Source organism: Melanotaenia boesemani, chromosome 12 (genome assembly GCF_017639745.1).
Source record: "Melanotaenia boesemani isolate fMelBoe1 chromosome 12, fMelBoe1.pri, whole genome shotgun sequence".
NCBI lineage: Eukaryota > Metazoa > Chordata > Actinopteri > Atheriniformes > Melanotaeniidae > Melanotaenia > Melanotaenia boesemani.
The window spans coordinates 19,004,623-19,027,146 of record NC_055693.1 but is presented as its reverse complement, the minus strand read 5'-3'; the positions used below and the strand labels follow the sequence as shown (position 1 = coordinate 19,027,146).

Here is a 22,524-nt window from a genome sequence, read left to right as displayed (position 1 = left end):
AATGAGTCAGAAGCATGGACTTTTAAGGCCAGAATGCTTAGTGTTGCTTTAAAAAGTACAGAATATAACTATGAACCAAACCAAAAGTCTAAACGCTGATGACATCATAGTTTGCCAACAATTTTTAAGTTTGTGGTCAACAATGGCTTCTTAATTCAGAATTTCAAAGGCTCAACTGGTAATACATTTCTGGTGCCCCAAGTCTTAAGTAGTAGATTTACATGTGTAGATAGATGATTTTAGAATTAAATTACAATGAAATTATTATTTATCAGTTTTCTAGAAAATTATGTACAAAATAGCTAACAACATGAACACACCGCCAGACTTTGCACTTCTGTCTACTGAACTGTGGTGACCCCAAGCAGCTTTTTAAAAAATATTATGAAGATTTGTAATGACACAACTTTTATATCCTAGAAAGTACATGACAATACTTCTAATCATAGGCCAATACTGGTGAACAATATTTGTTAGGTGCTATTGATTTTACATCATCACTAAGCTGGAGTAAAATAGTGTGGCTGTGTTTCTTGCAAATATTTAATCTTTTCATGGGTCAACACTATAGAAGTGAAACTTTGACATACAGAATATCAAAGTTTATTTTCTATAGTTTGGTGTTCTGTATATAAAAGTTAAATTTCTATAGTGTTTTCCCTGAAAAGATATAACATATTTCCAAAAATGTGAGAGGTGTACTCACTAGCAAGATGGAACTCTATAGTGTAGATTTGCTAGATTCCGACTTCTATTCTATCACAGAGTTTCTGATGAAATATTCCTGCAATGGGACAGATTTGTGCTTTTGAGGGCTGTAAAAGTAACACCGGACTTTATTCTTTACGTGCTGATCCTAATCTGGTGACAGAGAGCAGGTCAAATTGTAGCAGCGGTAACATACAGCAGCACTTCCTGCAGCTGCCACAACCTGCCGCGAGTCTCCACAGCTTTCCAGAGCAGCTGGAGCTGCTGACAGGCCAGCACAACGGTGTAGTCGTAGGACATGGTCCTGAGGAGATTCAGGAGGGGAAAAGTCTTCCACCTCACAGACCGCTCTGTGGCGTAGATGCTTTGTGAATCTCCCTTTCCATCTTGCTAGTGACTGCTGAGCTGCTGTCTGTCAATCACTTCTGTCTGTGCATCCTGACCTGCCCACTCTCCACACCCTGATCTCCCACCCCAACCCTTGCAGTTTTAGACATTTTTTTTTTTTAAATTTCACAGTGGGTGGAGTTACGCTTTAATGGTCTTTGCAGGCTGGTGATATAAATTAAATTTGGCCTGCAGCATTTTCTTGTCCAAAAACTGAAAATTAATAAAATAATTATGAATATCAATTTTGAATTCATGAGAAAAGTTGATGATAAAAACTGTGCAAAAGAAAACTTGTATTGGTTAATGTCAGTCAGTAAGAGTTTTCTTCTTTTTTAAACGACTCCTCTAGGCATTGAAAGCATTAATCTGGTATTTGTCTCATTTACATATAGCAGTGGTTCCCAAACTTTGTTTAAAATTGTACCCCCTGTAGAATATTTTTTCAGCTGAGTGCCCCCTTATCCAGGGGTGTCAATTTACATTTTTGTTTAGGTTCCACATTCAGCACAACCTAATCTCCAGTAGGTCAGACCAGTAAAATAACAGCATACTAGGGCGGGGTATCATTACTAATTTCCTCACTTTCAATTTGATTCATAACAGCCTAATTCGATTCAATCTGATTAGATTCTATATTGATTCATTAACAGCTAATTATGTAACACCACTTTTCTTGAATAGTAAAGACATTCTCAATAGCCATTTTAAACAAACACTGAGTCCATTTACATAACAATCAAAATCAGTTATCTGGGAGTAATCAGATTACTGTAAAAAATGTGCTTCCCCAGATTTACAGCCAAAAATGCTGTGATAAAAAAAAAACACCATGACAGAAAAAAAAGCTAAACTTTTTAAATGTCCTGATGAAAGTTTCATTCAGTGGAGTCACTCTAAATGTTCTTAAAGTTCAGATCTCTGATAACGTGTTGATGTTAATAAAACCTACAAACAATACTGGATCCATTTTAAGTTGAAATGCGACTCAGAAATTCCTACACTGACATAGATTCAGCTTGTTCAGCTGCGTGCGGTTCCGTGACAACCACGGAGCGTGAGAAATACTCCAGCGTGGAGAATGGAAAGTGCTTCCATCTTCACCTCCTTAAGAGAATTTTGAAAACGCTCATATTTTTGTCCGTTTTTCAGCTAGCTGACATGTTTTCCAACTTGTTCACTCTGTCTGCTGACGGAACTGGAATCACCTGTGTGTGCCTGCACATACCTGTGTGTGTGTGTGTTCATTGCAGTTCACCCCTCATCCGCTAGGGGCTGGCTCCAAAACACAGCAAATCCCCATAGACTCCCATGTTAAAACTACCAACTTCACAGCAGAAATAAACATGTTTAAAGGCGTGACGCTGCCAAGATGGCGACGGTAGGAACCGCCCAACGAGCTTCACTTTTATTCTTCAGAAACATACAGGTGATGTCACAGAAGCTCCATCCATCTTTTATATACAGTCTATGGGTAATACGCAGCAAAATACTTTACAGGTGAATGTAATCCACACTGGTGAATGAAAACATCTGAATCATTATCTTTACAAGTGAAGATGATTTTGGACAGAGGAAACAAAGGCAAGCCGATTTTGTGCATACATGCTAAGATTTCGCCGAGCCTCGCAACTATAGGATCACGTCGTCAAAATGAGGACTTATAGAAAAATCGATTTCCAAGTTTATGAATCTTTATGAATTGAATCAATTCAAATCGATAAATCAATATTTTAAACCCAGCCCTACAGCATACTAACCTATAAATAATAAAAACTCAACATTTCACATTTTATTGTAGTGCAATGAAGTACACCAAGATGTTTACATTTATTGAACTATCCTTTTAGAAAATATAAAATTACTTAGGAAAATGAGAGCAACTGCAACAATATGCTGCTTCAGCTTATCATTCATTTTATTTTAGTTATTTAATGAACATATTTTATTTTTATTTATTTTATTTTATACATTAATAAAGCTAATTTAAAATAAAACTAAAATAAATCAGACATTTTTAATCAAAATGTCTTGATGAAATTAATCAATTTTATGTATTTGTCATTATATTTTATAAACTTCCGATACATTAAACATATTTAATATTTTACAATGTACATCGTTTTATATTTTATCTGTATACATTTCTTTAACATCTTTAATTTTATTTTTTTGTTTTATTTACATTTTATTTTACATATTTACTTATTTACACATGCATCACATCTTCAAAATCACAAAAAATTTAACCACAGGTATCTAGAAGTTAAAAATCCAGTATTTCACATAATGATCAGAAAATACTTTTTAGATCTATAAGTTGTTTTAAATGTACATGTGTACATTTACACGTGTACACAGTAATCCTAACCACCTGAACCGACTCACCTCAAAATACAAACTGATACAAACTATTAAGTCATGTACCCCCTGAAGTTTCTGCAAGTATCCTATGTGAGAAACACTGACATGTAGCATAGCTTTATCCTCTATAATGCAGAAAAGATTCGTTATTTACACTTTGAATACATACAACATCTTTCTTTCAGATTTGCAGAGAACATTGTTACACCTTTAGAATATTATTGTTGTATCAAGCCAAAGAATGAAAGACATCCTTCCTTGATGAAGCATCATTCATTTTAATCATAGAAATGTAATTATCTGAGGGCATCTTCGTTGGAAGGTAATGAAGCATCTGCATGCTCTTTTAATAATCAATTTAAGACAGTCTAAACAAAAGCTACATTCATTAAACATCTGCAATTAGTTGAGTGAAATAGTACATCTTTAACTTTTTCATAGAAGTATATTAATACTCTTTCTAATGTCTGCAAAAGAAAAAAAGCAATAAAAAAATAGCATTATAAAATCTTGAATTGTAGTGAAATGACTCTTAAAACTGGTCATGTATGCACGGCGGCCAGAAGTACAAATTTAATGCATGACAATGTGGCTACAGCGGCACTCCTAGCACAGCCTAAAATAGGAAGTGTTTGTGGCAGAGGTGACCAGATTTTAAATGCATGAGAATCAATGAAAAAATACATAAATAAATAAATTTTAAAAAGGAGGGCTGCTGAGATAGTCTTTGTGTGAGATTGGAATGGTTTACACCACCCACCGGACAAAAGGTCTGCAGGTATTAATCCGTATTAGTGCACCCATCTGATTAAGAATTATGAATATGGAGTCTAATAATTCATTCTCAGCTGCTCTATAATGTCTAATGCAAATGCTACAAATACATAGCCAAACAAGCAAGCCACAAGCATTTTAAACATCAACCTCATTAAAACAGCAGGCAGAATTCAATTTCAGAAGCATCAATGCTTTAAATAAAACACTGCGACAAGCATCTCCAGGCAGATAGAAAATAGACCAGGAAGATGAGTGAAAAAGAGTAATCTCTCTGACATATTCCTAATAATCCACCTCCCTTGTGCAGCTCCCCTCCAGCTCACCCAATCATAAAGTGTCAACACTGACCTACAAAAAGGAACTCCCGTCAAGCCTTACATGTTTAAAAACATCAATCACAGCAGACAAAGAGGGTGCATCGAATTATACAGCATTAACCTTCAGGGCTTGCATATAAAGACCAAAGATTTATTTATGCTTGTGTGTTAAGAGCCTTTGCACTGTTCCTTACAGAAAGCTGGCTGCCAAATTGATGAACCTGCAGCTCAGCCCTCAGCATGAGACCAGCATCTTTGATTAATGAGTGCAAACTTGTGGAAAGGGTAAGGACAGGAGAGACAGGCTGAAAATGGGTAAAACGCAATTATTAGCTGACCCTTCCTCCCCCCCTCTTGCTTTTCTAAAGGGCCAAAAGAATATAAAAGGATGTCGTTTCATGTTTCGAGTGTAGAGACGAATAACTGAAATGTTTCCTTTGATGCTTACTTAAAAACGCTGAGACAATCCAACGGGTTAACAAATTAGAAAAATGATCTTATACACCTAACAGCTCAACAGTTATGAAATATAAATTATATAGATCACTTACAATCTCTGTATACCTACATGCAGTAAAATGTTCAAATTCCATGTTGTTTCTGTTCTCTAAGTAGGCTCATACTGGGAGCTCACAACATTTTTGTGTCTACAGAGCCTTTCAAGGATGTGTGCACTGAATAAATATGAGGCAAATTAAGTGACCTTCTACCTGTGTTTTGATTCATTGGCAGTTACTGGATGCATGCATAACACATAAAGGCTGTGATCTGATTTATCTCGCTGCCCTAGCTACTGAAGCCACTTAAATTATGAACTTTACCAGTACTAATGTTTGCTGCCATTCCGCTGACACTGGGTGTGCTATAGTCACATGCTGGCTTATTATCACCAAATCCATCTGTAAAGAGAAATCAGCTCTGCTGTGGAGCAAAACACAACATGCCTGCCAAAGCAAACTAAATGACATTCAATAAAACTGTGTCATCAAAATAAGCTGTGCCCATTGTAAAGGTCCGCTTTTTTCACATATGCACAGTGTTGAGTCTGTCATGAAAAAGCCTGAAAGCCCTCAACACACATTCAGCTCATTGATTTAAAAAGAATCAATGTTTAACCCATGGATCCAAAAGAACTGAACAAGTTACAGGGTTAAAGGCAAAAGGTTTAAATAATTAATTTATGGCAAATTTATTAATAGTGGAAACTAATGCTTAAACTTACCCAAGAGGACTTTAAATATTTATTAATCTGATAAATCTGTTAAATAACTCATTTTCTCCTCAAAATTCAGTTTTTTTAATCCTCAAAATAGCTTTAATATAAACCACTCACTGTAAGTAAATATGTTAACATGCAAATCCGCATCACTTCTGTTTTTTCCCACATGAAGACAAAAGCAACTGGGTCAGCTATAAGACAGCCATTCTGTTGAAGGGTGCAATGAAAGAATCTATTAGTGTCAATATTGCAAGGTGAATTGGTAATTTGGTTTAGCTTAGGCCTGGTACACACATAATGATTTTTTTTAATCTTATGATTTTTTTTATCTGGCCGAGACCTCACACATGAAGATAGGAAAATCAGTTTTGATCGTATTGTGTGTGGTGTGCTCCGAAAATGTAATCACAGAACAACACACACGACGATGCTGTCCCGCATCTAGACTACAATCTAGTCCTCCGAGCCGGACAAACATAGAAATGTAGAAGAACCATAGCAACAACAAAAAAAAAAAAAAACTGAGAAGAAGAAACATAGTAACAATTGGAAAACACACAGCATGGAAGAGGACATCCAGGACGAGGGAATGATGGGGGTCTTGGGACTGTTGTTAACAAAAAAAGCCAGAACTGAAAAAAAATACCAGACTGGAGACGGCGAAACACTGACTTTATTTACTTCCTTGTTCCCCAGCCAGCTCGCTCTCTGATTGGCTACATTCTGTACCATGTCACCATCCACGCGGTCAGAATGCACGAGTCATCGGCGTTACTCAGAAATCAGCCCTGAAATATTAAACATGCTCCCAACTGTCGGCTACGACCCGTTTCGGAGCGGATTATAAGGATAAATCGACAGACCAAATGATAATTGAACAGGGAAATCTCACAATGGTCGGGTGTTTGCCGTCCGAGGTCAGGAAGAAGCAAAATCGGGACAAAAACAGCCCAAAAATTGTTATGTGTGTACCAGGCCTAAGAGACCTGCAGGAGTCGCCGACCTTTTTTTGTAGTGGAGCTTTATGTAAAGTTTCGGCTTCTGTCAACACTTTGATTAGAATTTGTTTAATATGTTCTCATCAACTGACAACTTTTTATAAAAGTATTTTGTAACCTTGTGGTCGCCAAACTTTTTCTGCAGGGCCCCCTTTTTTCATTGACGACAATTTTGTCATGGCTGCTGCTCCTTGATTCTGCTCAATCTTTTTTTTGCACGAGGTTGACTACATTAAAAGCTAGCTTATAACATCTTGCTACAATTAGAAAAACTCATTCCTGATTCCCTGCTCTATCAAGCGCCAAACAGCCCACATTTGAAATTTGTTTGTTAGGTTGCTTTCCTTTAAAGTTTTGAATTAGATCTAACTCTAAAGACAGGTCTGACAGCAAGTCCGCATTGTAGACCAAATAGGTGAATGCTTTTGCAATAAAAGGACTTGGACTTCATCTACATCCCACATATATTTTATATGATATAAAAACATTTTTTGTTGGTTTAGACTAACAAAACAATTACAGGAAGAAGAAAAGTCTGAGCCAAAAGGAAAAAGCTTCTACAGTGGATGGGAGGATGAGAAGATGAAGTTTTTAATGAAGTGTCAACCTTTGCAAAATGTCAATGGAGGAAAAAACAAACAAACAAACAAACAAAAAAAAACAATAACACTCAATGTGCAACTGGTGAGGAAGTGTCAGACAGAGAAACCAATCAGTATTCATACATGTGCTACTGGTGGTAATGTCATTATTAAAGTCATTAAAGACCTGTTTATTCAGTTTTCTCTATTTGTACGCAACATGCAGACAGAATGAAAACAAACCTAACCAGATAAAATTTATACTGTCAGATATAAAAAAAATAAAAGCCTGGTTCAGATTTTCCAGAGTGAAATTTTTAGATAGTTTGTATTGACTGCTTATTTCATGTATCTCACAGTAGGGCTGCAACTAATGACTATTCTGATGGTCGATTAGTCACCAACTATTAAAACGACTAGTCGACCAATCGAATTATGTATCTAATGATTATTATAAATAGCTCCTTTTTCATTTTCAGCTTTGAAATCTTGCATGAGGTTGTTATGTAAGTCTGACGTGCCTCCTCTTAAAAAGTTCGAGCATTGCAGACGTACTTCCGTGGTACGCAAGGCCCGCTTTACAAATCTCACATGTATTTATTTTATGAGTTTACCGTGAAGTTATCCCAGACTTTTGACATCCTCTGCCGACGTTTTGCTCCCTAGTCCGCCGCCATATTTTTCCCCTAGCGGACTTTATTGCGCATGTGCACCTCTCAGCAGAGATAAAAAAAAAAAGAAGACGATGTCTCACTCTGTAGTTTTTTTCCCCCTCTTCGCGCATGTGCATTGTACAACTCTCAGCAGATAGGATTAGAAGACGATGTCTCACTCTGTAGGTTTTTTGTTTTTTTGGGCCGACAATAGTCGACGGCTAAACGTCGACTAATTGTTGCAGCTCCATCTCACAGCATATCAAACACCCCACATGCACATGTTAACCTGACTGAATGGGCATTTTCATTAATTAGTTCTTAAAGTATCACTATGTAGCTTTTTGACCTTAAAAAAATGCATTACTGACTCATTTTGAAGGCACAGTGAAATGTATTATGCACATTCCTGGAGCCGTTGTTGCCCGACAGTGTCCTAAGGTTGAGAGAGAGCACACTTCACAACTATTCCTTCAAGGAAGCTGCATCACGTTACATCTGAGTTTCACTTTACGTACCGCGTTATTGTTTAGCAACTGGATATCAACACACTGGCCGTTCTGAACGTCCTTCGTGGTTAATTCATCAAAAAAAAACAACAAAAAAAAAACAAGAAGATATTATCAGAGAAGGAGAAGAAAGGGACACAAGATATACGAGAAGAGTCAACGTCAGACTGAGCTGAACTGGTTTGAAGATGTTCAGAAATGCCAGACAGAAGAGGCAAACACATCATCAAATTTAGAGGAAAATGAGTAACTCAGCATAAAACTGTATGGATAAAAATTCAGGACAATGTTAAAATATCTGACTTCCAACTATTCAGCATAGTTTGTGTTTGTGAAACAAAAATGACAACAGCATTTTTACAAAACTAATGTGTATAACAGAGAAATGAAAACTACTGGACAGCACTTTTATAATACAATTGGTCTTGAAATCTCAGTTAAAAAGATGTAAAGTTTACACAACTTCAAAACCCACCCTGATATAATTACACCTTTCCTCTCAAAATAAACTCAACCGAAATCAACGTGTTATTTGTCAGTATTTGTCAGACCTCTTCATCATTGAAGAATATACACACAATTTAAATAGAATTTAAACAAGTCCAAAGTAATTGACACTTTTTTGTGCATTTGTGTGACAGCACGAGCCCTGAAGTTTGTATCATGGCTTCAGACTGCATCTGAAGGATAAGTGGTGACGTTCTTTAGTGGCACTTTTCTTCAAAAAGGAGGGAAAAACCACCTCCAGCCTAGCTGAAATGCTGATGACAAGTTATCAAAAAACAAGATAAAGCTTAACATTCAAGCTCACAAATATGGTAAACAGTTAATATGTAATTCAATGTCGCCATATTGGGGTTAAAGTTAGAGGAAGCGTGCTGAAAGCTAAAAAAAAACAACAAAAACAAGAACAAAAAAAAAAAAAAAAAAAAAAAAAAAACCAGAAAAACCACTTAGCACCAAAGACAAGATCCAGTCTGCAAGATAATGACAAGACTAAGCATCAATTTGAATTGTGTAACCCATCAGACTGATTCAGACAACTACCACAAATAATACTTTATTTTTCTTCTTTACTTTTACATAAAAACATAATGTTTCAAAACATGTTGGTATATTCTATTTCTATATTGTGGAAAATAAGTGTGATATCTGGAGGATGTCGCTGGACACATTCAGTATAATAATAATAATAATAATAATAATAATAATCATTTTAAAAAGAATATCTGATAACTGTGTTTTAAGGCCATCAAAACAGAAACTAAAGCATCTATCGTCTAAACTATATTAAAAGTAGCTTCTTTCTAACAAAGATCTTTTTCAGACCATATAAATTTCTTACTTTTTGTAACACTTGCCAATCACATTAAAGAAACGTTTGGGAAAAAGTGGCCTCTGCAATAGCCAAATGAAATTGCTAATGGGGCCACAACATATGATAGGTTACAGATTTCATTATTGCACCTGTTATGTTCGATAACTGTCGAAGTCAGTAACAGCACTCTTTTTGTATGACAGGTAATTTAAACAGTATTATAAACTAAATTAACGTAGCAACGCTCTTTTGACATTAACTTTCTGTGTCAGAATATCCTCTTTTTACTTTCTGAACGCCGTATTAAACTCACTCCGCGCTCGGTGTTATCAAGTGTGGAGCATTAAAGGATGTTAACTGGTTTGGTTAGCCAAAAACGTTAGCGTTAGCTAATAGCTCGAGAGAAATGCATTTTTGAACCAACACATTATTTCAAACGTCAGTGCCACGAGAGCTCTGGATGCAAACTCACCTTTTTGCAGAAAATTCTTGTATTCCTTTGGAAAAGCGAAAAGGCAGAAGCGTTGACTTTACTTCCCAGTTTTTTTCGCTGTTATGGAGACGATTAAAGAAGAGATGAATGGTCAGTAATTGAGTCCTGCTGGTAGAGTGACTGTGCGTGTTGGTCTCTGATAGCAGATTGAAGAGACTCTCTCCTCCGTGACACCCGAGCAACCGGGGTGAAGTGACGTCAGCTCAGAGCTTCTACGATGCAAACTTCTGATCCCAGATCAGTAACCAAGCGCACAATCCGTCAACATCAATAGTTTCTTATAACACTGGAGAACCGGTTAATGCATATAATGCAGAGCAGCCACCAGTGGTAAAATAATATCCTGCAAGCTATTCCCCAAATTGGGGATGCTGCACATCTTCCCAAAATGTTACAACACATTTTTCTCTGATGATAACTTTATCAAGTTGAGCTCTTTCTTTCTTTCTTTCTTTCTTTCTTTCTTTCTTTCTTTCTTTCTTTCTTTCTTTTTATTGTCAGATACTGTCAGAACCTTAGTCGACACCATCCCTGACACCATGGAAGTATACTAAAAACTAAGAGACATGTATGCACTGCCTTATGCTTTGGCAAATAGATTATGTATGCCAACAAAAAATATGTGTCACTGAAACAACGTAAGAATATGAAAAGGGTTTGCTGGTATAAACTTACATTGTCCTATTAATTAAGAAACATACAAAGTAACTTTAATGAAATTAGCTATTTAGCTGTTTCCTTCCTGGATGCTGCACACTTTAGTCAAATGGATACAGTAATTAAAGCATATCTGAATTAAAATGTATGAGTGGGGAAAATGTAATCTCTTGTGCTCTTTGGTTTTCCTCCCTTTTAATTATGTTGCTGCAGTCACTGCACACACAGAAGCCACTTACTGGACTGAGTTAGACGTGTATATCACATACTGAGGAAAAATCCAATGATTTGATGATTTTGTCACTGAAGACGCAATATACCTGGGGTTTTAATTGCTGACATTAAACATTGGAAAGAGATCAGAGCAGTGCCATGTACAATCAAAACGTCAACCCCCTCTTTGGTCATTTGTCTGTTGCTACTATGCGAGCAGCATGCTGGGGGAAGGGCAAATGGCCGGCCCCCTTTAAAGAGGTTTTTAAAAACGTCATGATTACAAAGTATAATGAGATACCAGAGACCAAAGACAGATTGTCTCTATAGAGATTGATAGAAAACAAATTAAGATGTGTTTTAATTTGATTTATCAGACTGCTCAGAATGCTTCTTCAGGCTCAGGAATTGGACCCACTGCCACTCTTTTTTTTTCTGCCTGACACATTAAAATACAGATTTTAATCATGTCAGTGCACTTTGCTCTGATCCCTTTAAAACAAAAGCTCTCCAGCTCTGACAAGGTATTTGATTTAGAAAATGGCACAGTTTCATCTCTTAAGTTTGCAGCTACACCATGTGTGCACATATGATTTACTACAAGCGATCACAAAAACTGCCTCACCAGTTCTTAGATGCAAGCCTACAAACCTGTGCTCAGAACTGCACTACATCTTTAACATGACAATGAGGTGAACCTCTTCAGCAACGAGTTTGGATGAACACAAATGAAAAAAAAAAAAAGTATGTAATTTTAAACATAAAACCTGACATAAATAACATTAGTCCTATGAAAAAGGGTGCCGTTTTGCAGGCCAATGCTTTCTATAATGACCTGTCATAGATCATCTGTCTGCATATTATCCTTTGTTTCCTGTTGTTAGCATGCTCCAGGATACTGAATAGGGACAAAGCATATTATTTCTTTAAGAGACGGTTGTTGTTCTGTATTTCTATACACAAGTACTTCTTTTTCGAAGAAAGACAGGAACATGAACAAACAACTAATATAGAGAAAATGAGACACAGAGCTCATTGTCCTTTATTTAGAAGACCTCTTACTTAAAGACCAGACTTTTGCTCCAAGACAAAGATTTATTTACACATAATTTGTTAATTTGCGTCTGATTAACTTGTGAGCCAGTGTGACATGGTTTTATTCCATCAGCTGTATGTACTATATCATATCATGCATACCAATGTCCATTTTAATTAGTTATTCTGGCCCAGCGTCAACCTCTTCCTGCTACATGCAGTGGTGTGGCAGATGTGTGAATGGAATTCATTTGCTGTTACCGGAGTGTAAATAGACCATTACAGCTTTTGTAATGAGACAACAGTCCCTCTGTGACAATAAAATGCACATGTCCCAGTTACACTGAAAAGAGGTTGCAGGAAGGTGACAGAATGAATGGCATAATTTTAAAAAAGTAGGTAATTTACACACACACACACACACATATATATATATATAAATAAGGTTGACTGTCAAAACACACTCTTTGCTCTGCTGTATTCTGTTACATGAGACTACAACACTTCTCAGCACCATTAACACACATCTGTGAAAGTTCATTTAATGACTATAAATCAGTTTTTCAGCTTAAATAATCCCATTTGAGTTGATAAGAGCTAAACAAAAGCACAGTTGTGTGCTCTATTCAAGGACTGTAGCATATGACACCCTTCTGCCTTTGTACTGCTGATAATGAACTTGGCAAACAAGTTTAAAAGAATATATTTTTACTGCTATTTCATAAAGGTCCAAGTGTAAGGATATTTCACCCAATTCAGCTAACCAAGCAGCTAGCCAGTTTTACTGTTAGGAGAATTTTTCTGGCTATATTAAAACCTTTCAATCACTGTGAAACAGATGGTTGTGTTTTTTTGTACTTTTTTTTTTTTACTTTACATAGAAGTCAGGAAATTAACCTTGAGGGATTTCCTGTAGAAAGTCTCCAGTGTTTGAATAATTGTAACACATCTCTTCTCTGAGCTACACCTCTTTTGATCGGCAATGTTTTTCCCTTTTAGTCATTTTGTGGATTATTGTCCAACAACAGATGATAATTCTTGATGTCCATGTATCACATTAAATTGTGGAAGGAAACGAGTCCTTCTCTTCAGCAAAAGGGCAAAAACAGACTTGATGTTAATGTGTTTGTGTCCCATCTGGTGGCCGAACATAGAAATTACCTTCAATGCTTCAGAGGGAAATGAGGTTATTGCGAGATCTCTGTTGATGTGCTACATGCCTAAACGTTGGTCCACATCCGCCTTTAAGAATTCATCACAAGATGTTGAGAACATCTAAAGAATGTATACTCAAAGAGGCATCTGCAGTCTAGATTTGAAGTGAATTTGTCAGATGACAGAGTTCTTGGAAGTCTAAAATTGGAAGTACTTAAAACCAACACAAAAAAAAAAAAAAAAAAAAAAAAAGACATCCTGCTGACTTCTGTCAGTTCTGTTTCATCTTGGCTCATACTGAAATGTCAAAAGAGCCACTGGACTTCTACAGAGAGCGACACTTTTCAAATGACAGTGATTTAAATATCCTTTCCGATCTAATTAGACTCCATCCGTGGTTCTATGGCCCAATTCATCTTTTTCGCCTTAATTATGCATTGATGTATATATTTAGTAGGAATGTCCTATACAGAACTGAGCCCCTGTCCTGAACTAGAAGAACTTTGGCTGTAGAGTTAGTGGAATATTTTTGGAAATGGTTCAGAGTACTGACTGGAGGCTTTTTTATTTCTTTCTTTTTTTTAAAAAACACAAAAGCTCAGATTTTACCACAGATTTTCCACTTTCAGTAGGTTATTGTTTTTAAATATGTTGGATAAAAGCCTTTTAAATTTCATCATCTTTAACTTTAAAAAGGTATAAAACGTCAATAATTAATAAAAGTGAAACGCTTTCGGAATTGTGCAAATTTATTACAAATCAGAAATACTGTAGAGGGAGAAACTTCCTGCCATTCTTTTGTAATACAGCCATCACATGGCCAAACCCTGATTGTCTTCAATCATTTAAGGGATAATTTAACATCCCAAAAAATGATAAGTCATTGCATTTTACAGGGCAGCAAATAAATAATTTACTTTAAAAGAAAATACATCTTTTAAACAGTGAGGACAAAAATTAGACATGAAGCGTGAAAGGAGACAGTCTTCATGGTAGCCACTAAAGATTCTGAGATGGGAAAAGTTTACTGGGAATATTTGAGTAAAAAGGACTCAATGTACCAACAAAGCCTTTAGAAGAAAGAAGAAGAAGAAAAAATCCAGTCCAAACCACCCATAGGGCCCATATAATGGCTTAGGTAGAGCTATTGTTCTCTGCATGCTTACACACTTCCTGTTAAATTAGAAGTTTGTATGGCTACCAGACTATTTGAAAAGATATTGGTGTAAAGACGACATATAGTACTATGAAGATCACACAGAAGCATTTGATTTCACAGGGTCTTAACCCAAAAATCCAGGGAAGCTGGTTCTCTCTGTTACAACTTCTTGAGTTTTCATACCCATTGTATGGACAATGCCATTGCATATAATCTACATGCATAGGAATAATCAGGCATATACCTTTACAGTAGTAGAAGTCTTGTTTAGACTAAGCCACTTCCATGAGCTACTCATATAATGATAATCTTAACTCTGAATACTGGCCAAAAGACGATGATTTCACTGATTTTACTTATCTTCATCAGCAAATGATGTTCAGAAACTTAGAAAAAGGGTTTGAGAGCCACAGTATCCTGGTTTCTATCAGAGTACTCCAACTAGTGTGCCACACATTAACTAGAAACCCACAACAAATCAAGTCCAGTCATAACCAGGATACTGATACACATGTAACAGCAGAAAGACAATTTATCTTAGCCTTGATGGCTGTATATTTCCTTGATTTTACACATAAAAGGACTAAAAATAACCCAAAACAGAAACATTCTACTTGCTGACTAAATGTGTAAAAACATTGCTCTTTATATAATCTTCCACTCTTTGAAAAAACAAAAGATAAAATTATTTTAATATTCTGAAGAGAGACCGCAATCCAAAAAGTTATTTAAAGAATTGTGTTGCAGCTCATATACAGCATTGTCTGCATTCAGCAACCTGTATTTAAAATGCACCAATCTGAGAAATGTACAGCTGATTCATTAGTGTGTATAATTAAAACAACATGAGATGTTTATGTGCTTTAGTGAAGAGGTTAGTGAGAGTCAGTTTTCTCCCAATCACTTTTCATTATTGAGTCACAGCATGCGATAAATCCAGACTGTTCAAGCAACTGATAAGAGAGTGGACTTTGTCTTTGTACAAAACACCCACCCGGTGAGGAGGGTCTGGTGTTTGATATTGTGGAAGAGAGAGAAAGTTTTCCTATGGCACGCTGTCAGTCTCCTCAGCCTCCAACAGGCAGGATTGGTCCGTGTCCAACACTCGGAATGGAGGGTGGTACTCAAATGCTGTGATGACAGCGGAGCCAACACTGTGCTTCTGGTGAAAAAACCAAATTACTGCCGATATTCCTATGACGGACACCACGCTGAGAATGACCAGGGCGGAGAGCAGTGCACTAGGCTCTGAGGGGGACAAGTAACAATACAAGGAAAGTCTCAAGCTATTAATAGAAATTCACAAGGGATTTATGCATAGAAACAACACAAAGCTTAAAGGTTGACTTACTCTGTTTGGCTTGTTCTGCTTCTGAGAAAAAAAAACAAAACAAAATCACACAAAATGCATGGAGAAACAACCAAAACAGATTGAAATCCTCACACAAATTCACACATTAAACTTTCAAATTACATCTTTGGGATAAATTCAGGAAAAAAAAAAAACTAAATAAATATGTTGAATATAAATCTATTAAATCTTACTCTGAGCTACTTCACAGACCACTCCATTCTCCACTTCATCAGTACAGCTAACATTTTCCCACTTTCCTGAATTGCTGTGCAGAGCCACACATGTATCCATAGGCAGGAGGTCTGATGGAGAAGGGCTGTATTCCCAGTTGCTGTATGTTACAGGCTTCTCATTCAACCATCTCATGCCTTCACCTTAAGAGATACAACAATGAATAGTTAGGGCATCTATTTTGTTCTAATCTGTGGTTTTCATCCAACATTCACAGAATCTATATAGGCATGCTCTACAATATAAAACAATAGTGGAAAAAGATTTTCCTCATTATTTAAATTAATCTAGATGCCTTTGATTGTGCCTGATACCTAGGCATTCCTAGTCGTGGTGCCCAGAAAATGATTTCCTCGTATTCATTAAAACAAATTACAAAGATTCAATGCCAGTTGTACTACTAGTTACTTCCACACAACTCTAACTGGCCACTTATTGGCTATAAATATAGCCAGCATGTTTCCACAGTCCTCTAATCACATGATACTTACTGTTAGTGTCATAATACATTCCAAGCCACACGTTCACATTTCCCTTCCACACTTGTGGGCTATATTCAATGACAAAGTCATTCTCTTCAGCACTTTGGATGGTCAAAAGCTCTGTCGAAAACAAAACAACCATGACAACATTGTCACACACGTTGAAGATACAGCCCATGCGTCAAAACATTATTTATCACGTACCAAAGCCTTGACAAAGTGATTTTGCTCGCTCAAACGTGTAGCTTTTGATTTCGTCTTCTTTTCCATGGACAAAGTGGTAACACCTATCTTTACTGGGCACCCAGGTGCGTCCGTCTGCAGGACAATCTGAAAGAAAGAAAGAGCTGGCACCTTACCTACAATAGAATACAAAGGTGTTGTGACTAATAGTGCAGAACAATGTGGGAAAATACTATTCATAAGCAGTAACTTCAATAGTACCAGATGTTCTAACTTTATTGAAGTGATGCTTTCCCAGACCCTCAATTCATCCATCTTCAGCTCCTGTTTGTTGTGTGATTTGTCTGCTCCTCTATTAGTGTCTTAATTTGTTTAAAATCAAGTGACTGTGCTTGGGCCAGATGAAGATATACCAATCCATCTACTTACATAAAAGTATAATTTATACAGTGTGTTGGAGGAAGGACTCACTAAACACCTGCAGGACTGCTGCCCTGTAGGACCAAGTTGAGTAGCCCTTGTATGAAGTTTCAGAAAAAAGTCAACTTCTTGACATTTAACTGTCTTGAAAAACTAACACAACCCAAACAGAAACTACCAAAACTTGCTGCTCAGTTTCAACTTGTGATCAGTTTCCGCTTTTCTGATTTTTTTAAGACAGCTTCTTTTCTTAAAATGCTAATATTATTTAAAACCCAGTCGTTTACACCCCTTAGGTTTGCGTTTATCGTTCCCAGTTGTCAAAGTGGGTTAATAAACCAACTCTGCAGCGTACACATGAACGTCACATTACTCCACTGAAGGATTTTTCTTTTTTCGTTGCTGAATAAAGAGGACACGGGTTTTAATAAGAATTATTGACCTATGCTTGAGGGTATTTCACAACAACATTTTATCGTAAAAACGTCCCACGAACACGCTGCGCACGCTCCAAATCTGCACAAAACAGCGTCGTCATTAGGGAAGTAAAGTTGGTGAGGAAGCAACACTGCGCATTTACATATCTGTCAGCAGTGTTATTTCCTGACACGAATTAACGAGGAAAAGCTACACCGGACGAATGTTAAAAACACAAACGTCATAATACCAAACAACAGGCCTACTCCATGTTAAAAAGCAGCACTAATGCGTCTGTCATCAGAAAATATCGCAGTCGCAGTTTAGCTCACAGCAACGATTTCAAACTTACCTCCTCCATAACCCAAATGGAGGTGAACACACAAGAAGAAAACGCCGCTTAATAGTGTCAAGGAACGAGGACTTTTCTTCTGTGATTCCATGTCGGAATTTATCACAGGACTAGTTTTGTCTTCTGACTATTGCTCGACTCAAGTGTCAACGACAACATGAGCGAAATCCCACCCACTCACTGCGCGGCCAGGCTTCTCACAACCACGGCCTGAACTGGAGACAATAACACAGCATAAAAATGCGACACATATTCATCACGCTCTAATTTAATCTGCAATTATACTAACCCTGTCACCTTTGCCATGAAAATAAAAAACATAGAAGACTGAAACATTATTATTTGCGGTTTTTATAATTAGAATGACAAACTTATGTAAGTAAGGAAGGAGTGCAGCTATATATAAAAGTTCATTTGTGGATTCAGCTGCTGATTTGATCATAATTCATCTGTTTAAAAAAAAAAAACCATTTTGCGACACAGTTTTATTTGCACATAGAAACCGGTAGATGGCATTGCACGCACAGTGTTCTTCAAACTGTTTAGTATAACAGGAAAATGTGTGCTCTGAGATGCTCAGACCTATGCTTAAAGTTAAAGAGATGCTCAAAGCTATGCTTAAAGTTAAAGCCTTTCTCGTGCAAAGGGGTTTTAAATTACACATTTGTTCTGTTAGTATTTCAGTTGTTTGTCTGTATATTCCTATCAATGGGGAAATTATGAAAAAAAATGTAATGCTTTAATTATGCAGAATGTTTTGCAACCACACAGCAATGTGTATTTAAACAGGCGAATTAGCTTTTCCTCTCACAGCTTGGCTGGAATACTGGTAAAATGCATTTACTAAAGTTACAGTAATTTTTAAGGAATTATAATCATTAAACATCACATCAGACATTTAAATTCAAATATTTTATTGAGATTTGAAGCTTTAAATGATAGTTGTATTTTATAAGTTTCACTCTTTTGCAAAACCAAAAAAAAAAAAAGAAAAAAAGAAAAAAAAAAAAAGGAAAAAACAGTATCTGCAGAATGCTGTCAGCGGTATACGTAAGGAAAAGGTGTTCTTCTGCAGAGCATCATTTACACACATACATATGGAACATAGTGTTATTTGAGCCAATCTAAAATAATAAAAAAATAAGTCTGAAAAATGATTCTATCTTCTGTAGTATTGTTCGTCACATTACAGAACTAAAGACAGAGACAGAAAAGTCACACATTCTCATTACACAGGTTAGGACTGCATGCATGTGTCAGTTCAGCATACTCTTTAAACAGAAGATATGCAGCTGTAACATTTACAGAATGTAGTTTGGTTTTTTCTTGCTGACGTTACCCTCTATATGTCATTTGGCATTAATGGTGTCTACACAGATGTGTAAGTTAGTCATTTCAGGTGTACTAATGCACCACAATACCATCATGATGTTGGCTTATGAACTGTGGCTGCTAGTTGTGATGATCAAGTAGTTTTACAACTTACTGCAAGGGGTTAGTAATGGTTTGTTATTGCACTGGGGTTAACATGTTTTTGGTTACAAGGAGCGGGAAACATGAACACTAACCAGATACCCAAGCATGAAGAAATCACCAATGAAATGTCAGGTGCTAGATACTTCACAAAACTGGATGCATCACAAAGCTTCTGGCCGTTAAAACTGAATGAAACCAGCAGCAAATACTGCACTTTCAACATTCCCTTTGCCAGGTATTGTTTCCTTAGATTACCTTTTGGAATCATCTCAGCCTCTGAGATATTTCACAAAGAAATGGAACAAATAATTGAAGGGCTGGATGGAGTTAGAGTCTATGCTGATGATATAATTATGTGCAGTTTCACTGTTGAACACAGAGAGAGTGTAGACATACTCAAATTGAAAAAGAGTGTGCTTGGACTGGAGAGATTTCACAGCTACATCTATGGTTTACCCTCTTTCGCACTAGAGATAGACCACTGTTGCCATCATCAAGAAAAACCTAAATGTGATGCCACTTCCTGTTTCAGATGCAAAGTTCAAAGAAATTGTTGAATAAACCACTAAAGACACAGAGCTACAGAATGTCATAAGCAACATGGAAAATAGCTGGCCTGTAGGATCCTGTCCACTATTCTACCACATCAGAGGCAAACTGAGTTTGGCTGATGGACTGTCAAAGCAAGACAGGCTTGTGATTCCACAAAACTTGAGGCAGAACATGCTGCACAGAATACATGAAGGTCATCTCGATGCCGAAAAATGTAAAAGAAGGGCGAGAGAAACAGTTTTCTGGCCAGGAATAAACAAAGACATTGAGAGACTATTAAACAAAAGTGAAACATGAGAGAAAAACAGGAACAAGCAAACCAAAGAACCCATAATTGTCGCTGACATGCCCACAGTACCATGGCATAAAGTAGGAATGGATCTGTTTCATCTCAAGCGTAGAGCTTATGTGGTAGTTACTCAAATTTTCCTGAGATGACACTATTGTCAAGCACATCATCAAGTAGTGTTGTTTCACATGCAAAATCTTTGCCAGACATGGCATAACACACATAGTGGGGACAATGGTCCCTGCTTCAACAGCAAAGAATGGCAGAAGTTTGCAGAGCAGTATGAGTTCCAGCATGTCACATCCCGTCCTCTGTATGCTCAGTTAAATGGAAAGGAGTGGGAAAAGAAGAGAATAGATAGCCGTTTGACAGCTATAGAAATAGGAGCAAAAAAGTTGTTTGCTAAGTAAAACTACAAAAGGATTGTGTCATAAAATAAATAAACAAAACACTATTGAGCTTGATGGTCCCTCTTCTCTTTTGCCCAGATACATCCATGATTTTGTTTTCAGTCGTTGTCCCTGTCCCAGCTTTTATGAAGAGTGTCAAATTCACAGCAAGCGTGTTTATTTATTTTTACAAGATAACAAAATCCATTTTACCATCAGATATGTAGTATTTGTTAAATTTTTAATAATATATAGGGTTTAAACTATTTGTGATTCATTGCAATTTGCATTTAGTGTTGGGTAATTTGGTTGTTTTATATTGCATAGTGTAAAATCTATCTTCAGGTATATAGCTGCTTCAATAAATGGTAATGGAACAGAGGATCAGAGGATATTAGCTAGTAGGAAAAATTTTTCCTTCACAAAAAGCAAGCAGAAATTAAAAAGAGTATGGATGTAGGGAGTACAAGGGGGGTGGGGGGTTGTTATTCAGAGGGAAAAGGAGGTTTTAACTCCTCTGATTGTAGGCGCATGTGGCACAAAAACAGGCAGCTGGAGCGTGAGTTTTGCTCCTCGTCTGGAGCTTGTGGCTTCCCGTAGAGTGGCACAACACTCTGCAGGATACTGCGGGAGACCCATCTGCCACAGAGAGGCCGGCTCCCAGAAGGCTACAAGTGTGCCCCCTTGCACCCGCCCTTCACTGTACCCCTTCATATCCAAACCCACCCTTTCCAGGCCATGCATGTGGTCAGTAACCATGTGACAGTGTTGATGTAGTACTTACAGGGTCCTCACCTTCTGGGTTGAATGCAAAGCAATTCATAAATATTGTAGTTCATCTGAACAGTGCAAGCCGTTTAACATCTTGCTGAAAGCAGTATGCTTGCAGTGTTTGCTTTACCATTATTAAGACAAGGTTTAGCTTTTAGAGTCAAAGGCTTTAAGACTTGCAACTTTCTGACAGATATTTTATATATATTATTTGTAGGAAAAATTGCACATTGTATATTTAACAATTTAAAGCCCAACCCAATACAAACTGGGAAGAAATTACATTTTTTTATCTGAATTTTTGGTCCTTTAACAAAATGCAAAAAAAAATAAAAAAATTTTTTATTTTGGTATATATCATAACCATGTAGTGTCAGAATTATTGTAGCGCAAAAAGTATATAGCAAGGGGCAGAAGACAAGTATCTGATTGTGTGCAACAGGGTTTTGAGCAAAGTTTTACCATAAAGTGATACAAAAGGTCTCAGAAACTGTATGTACCGAATGATAAATATAGCATTAAAGGGTTACAATCAGGAGAGCTTCACCTTCGCATGCCCCCCAACCTGACGTTACTCTCACTGCAGCACAGTTGCCATGTTAATCTTTAAGTCTTTGTAATTTTACACAATATAAACTATAAAGATGTTTAAAGGCAAGCTAGAAATGAGAAATTCAAACATATTTCTGCCAATGTACATGTCTTATAAGGATAAATTTAGGAAGCTATTAATGTCAAACCATAGAAGTTTCCAAATGGGTGCAGCCTGTTCCGTCAGATACAAAGTTCCTTAAGCTTCTCTATGAAATAACCACTAAACTCACAGATGAAAAGATTTTTTTGTTTGTTTTTATTAAAAAAAAAAAAAATCAAAGACAATAACAATAAACCTCGAGCCCCAATTTACTAAAGAAAAAAAGTTTTGGGCTTTAACAATCCTTACAAAACAAAAATACAAAACTGTTAAACTGTACATACGAAGTTACCTTTGGTAATTGAGAAAAAAAAAACAAAACAAAAAAAGCAACTTTCATACAGCTCTATGAAAATCTGTTATTTCCTCAA

The 22,524-nt window shown here is 36.7% G+C and overlaps 2 protein-coding genes across 7 annotated transcripts in view; both read right to left on the bottom strand.

Moving 5' to 3' along the window:
- LOC121650727 (bromodomain adjacent to zinc finger domain protein 2B) overlaps positions 1-10,583 on the bottom strand; it is a 55,862-nt gene extending 45,279 nt beyond the window's left edge. For 3 of the 4 annotated variants that reach the window (XM_042002417.1, XM_042002420.1, XM_042002419.1), the window contains exon 1: positions 10,304-10,582. The gene's annotated coding sequence lies outside the window, so the exon portion shown is untranslated. Of the gene's footprint in view, positions 1-10,303 lie in introns of all 4 variants that reach the window. The other variant, XM_042002418.1, reaches the window with a different exon arrangement.
- A 3,537-nt stretch (positions 10,584-14,120) lies between these two features.
- cd302 (CD302 molecule) lies at positions 14,121-18,185 on the bottom strand. 3 transcript variants are annotated; one of them, XM_042001973.1, is made up of 6 exons: positions 17,983-18,185; positions 16,815-16,940; positions 16,620-16,730; positions 16,089-16,271; positions 15,895-15,912; positions 14,121-15,791 (listed from the first exon to the last, which is right to left on the bottom strand). In XM_042001973.1, the coding sequence occupies exons 1-6, from the start codon at positions 18,071-18,073 to the stop codon at positions 15,589-15,591; spliced, it is 732 nt and encodes a 243-aa protein (XP_041857907.1). In that variant the 5' UTR covers positions 18,074-18,185; the 3' UTR covers positions 14,121-15,588. The 3 variants fall into 3 exon arrangements, with proteins under 3 accessions (XP_041857907.1, XP_041857906.1, XP_041857908.1); XM_042001972.1 differs by having other exon boundaries at positions 15,895-15,915; positions 17,983-18,180; XM_042001974.1 differs by having other exon boundaries at positions 15,895-15,915; positions 16,089-16,265; positions 17,983-18,180.
- Positions 18,186-22,524: the final 4,339 nt, after the last annotated feature.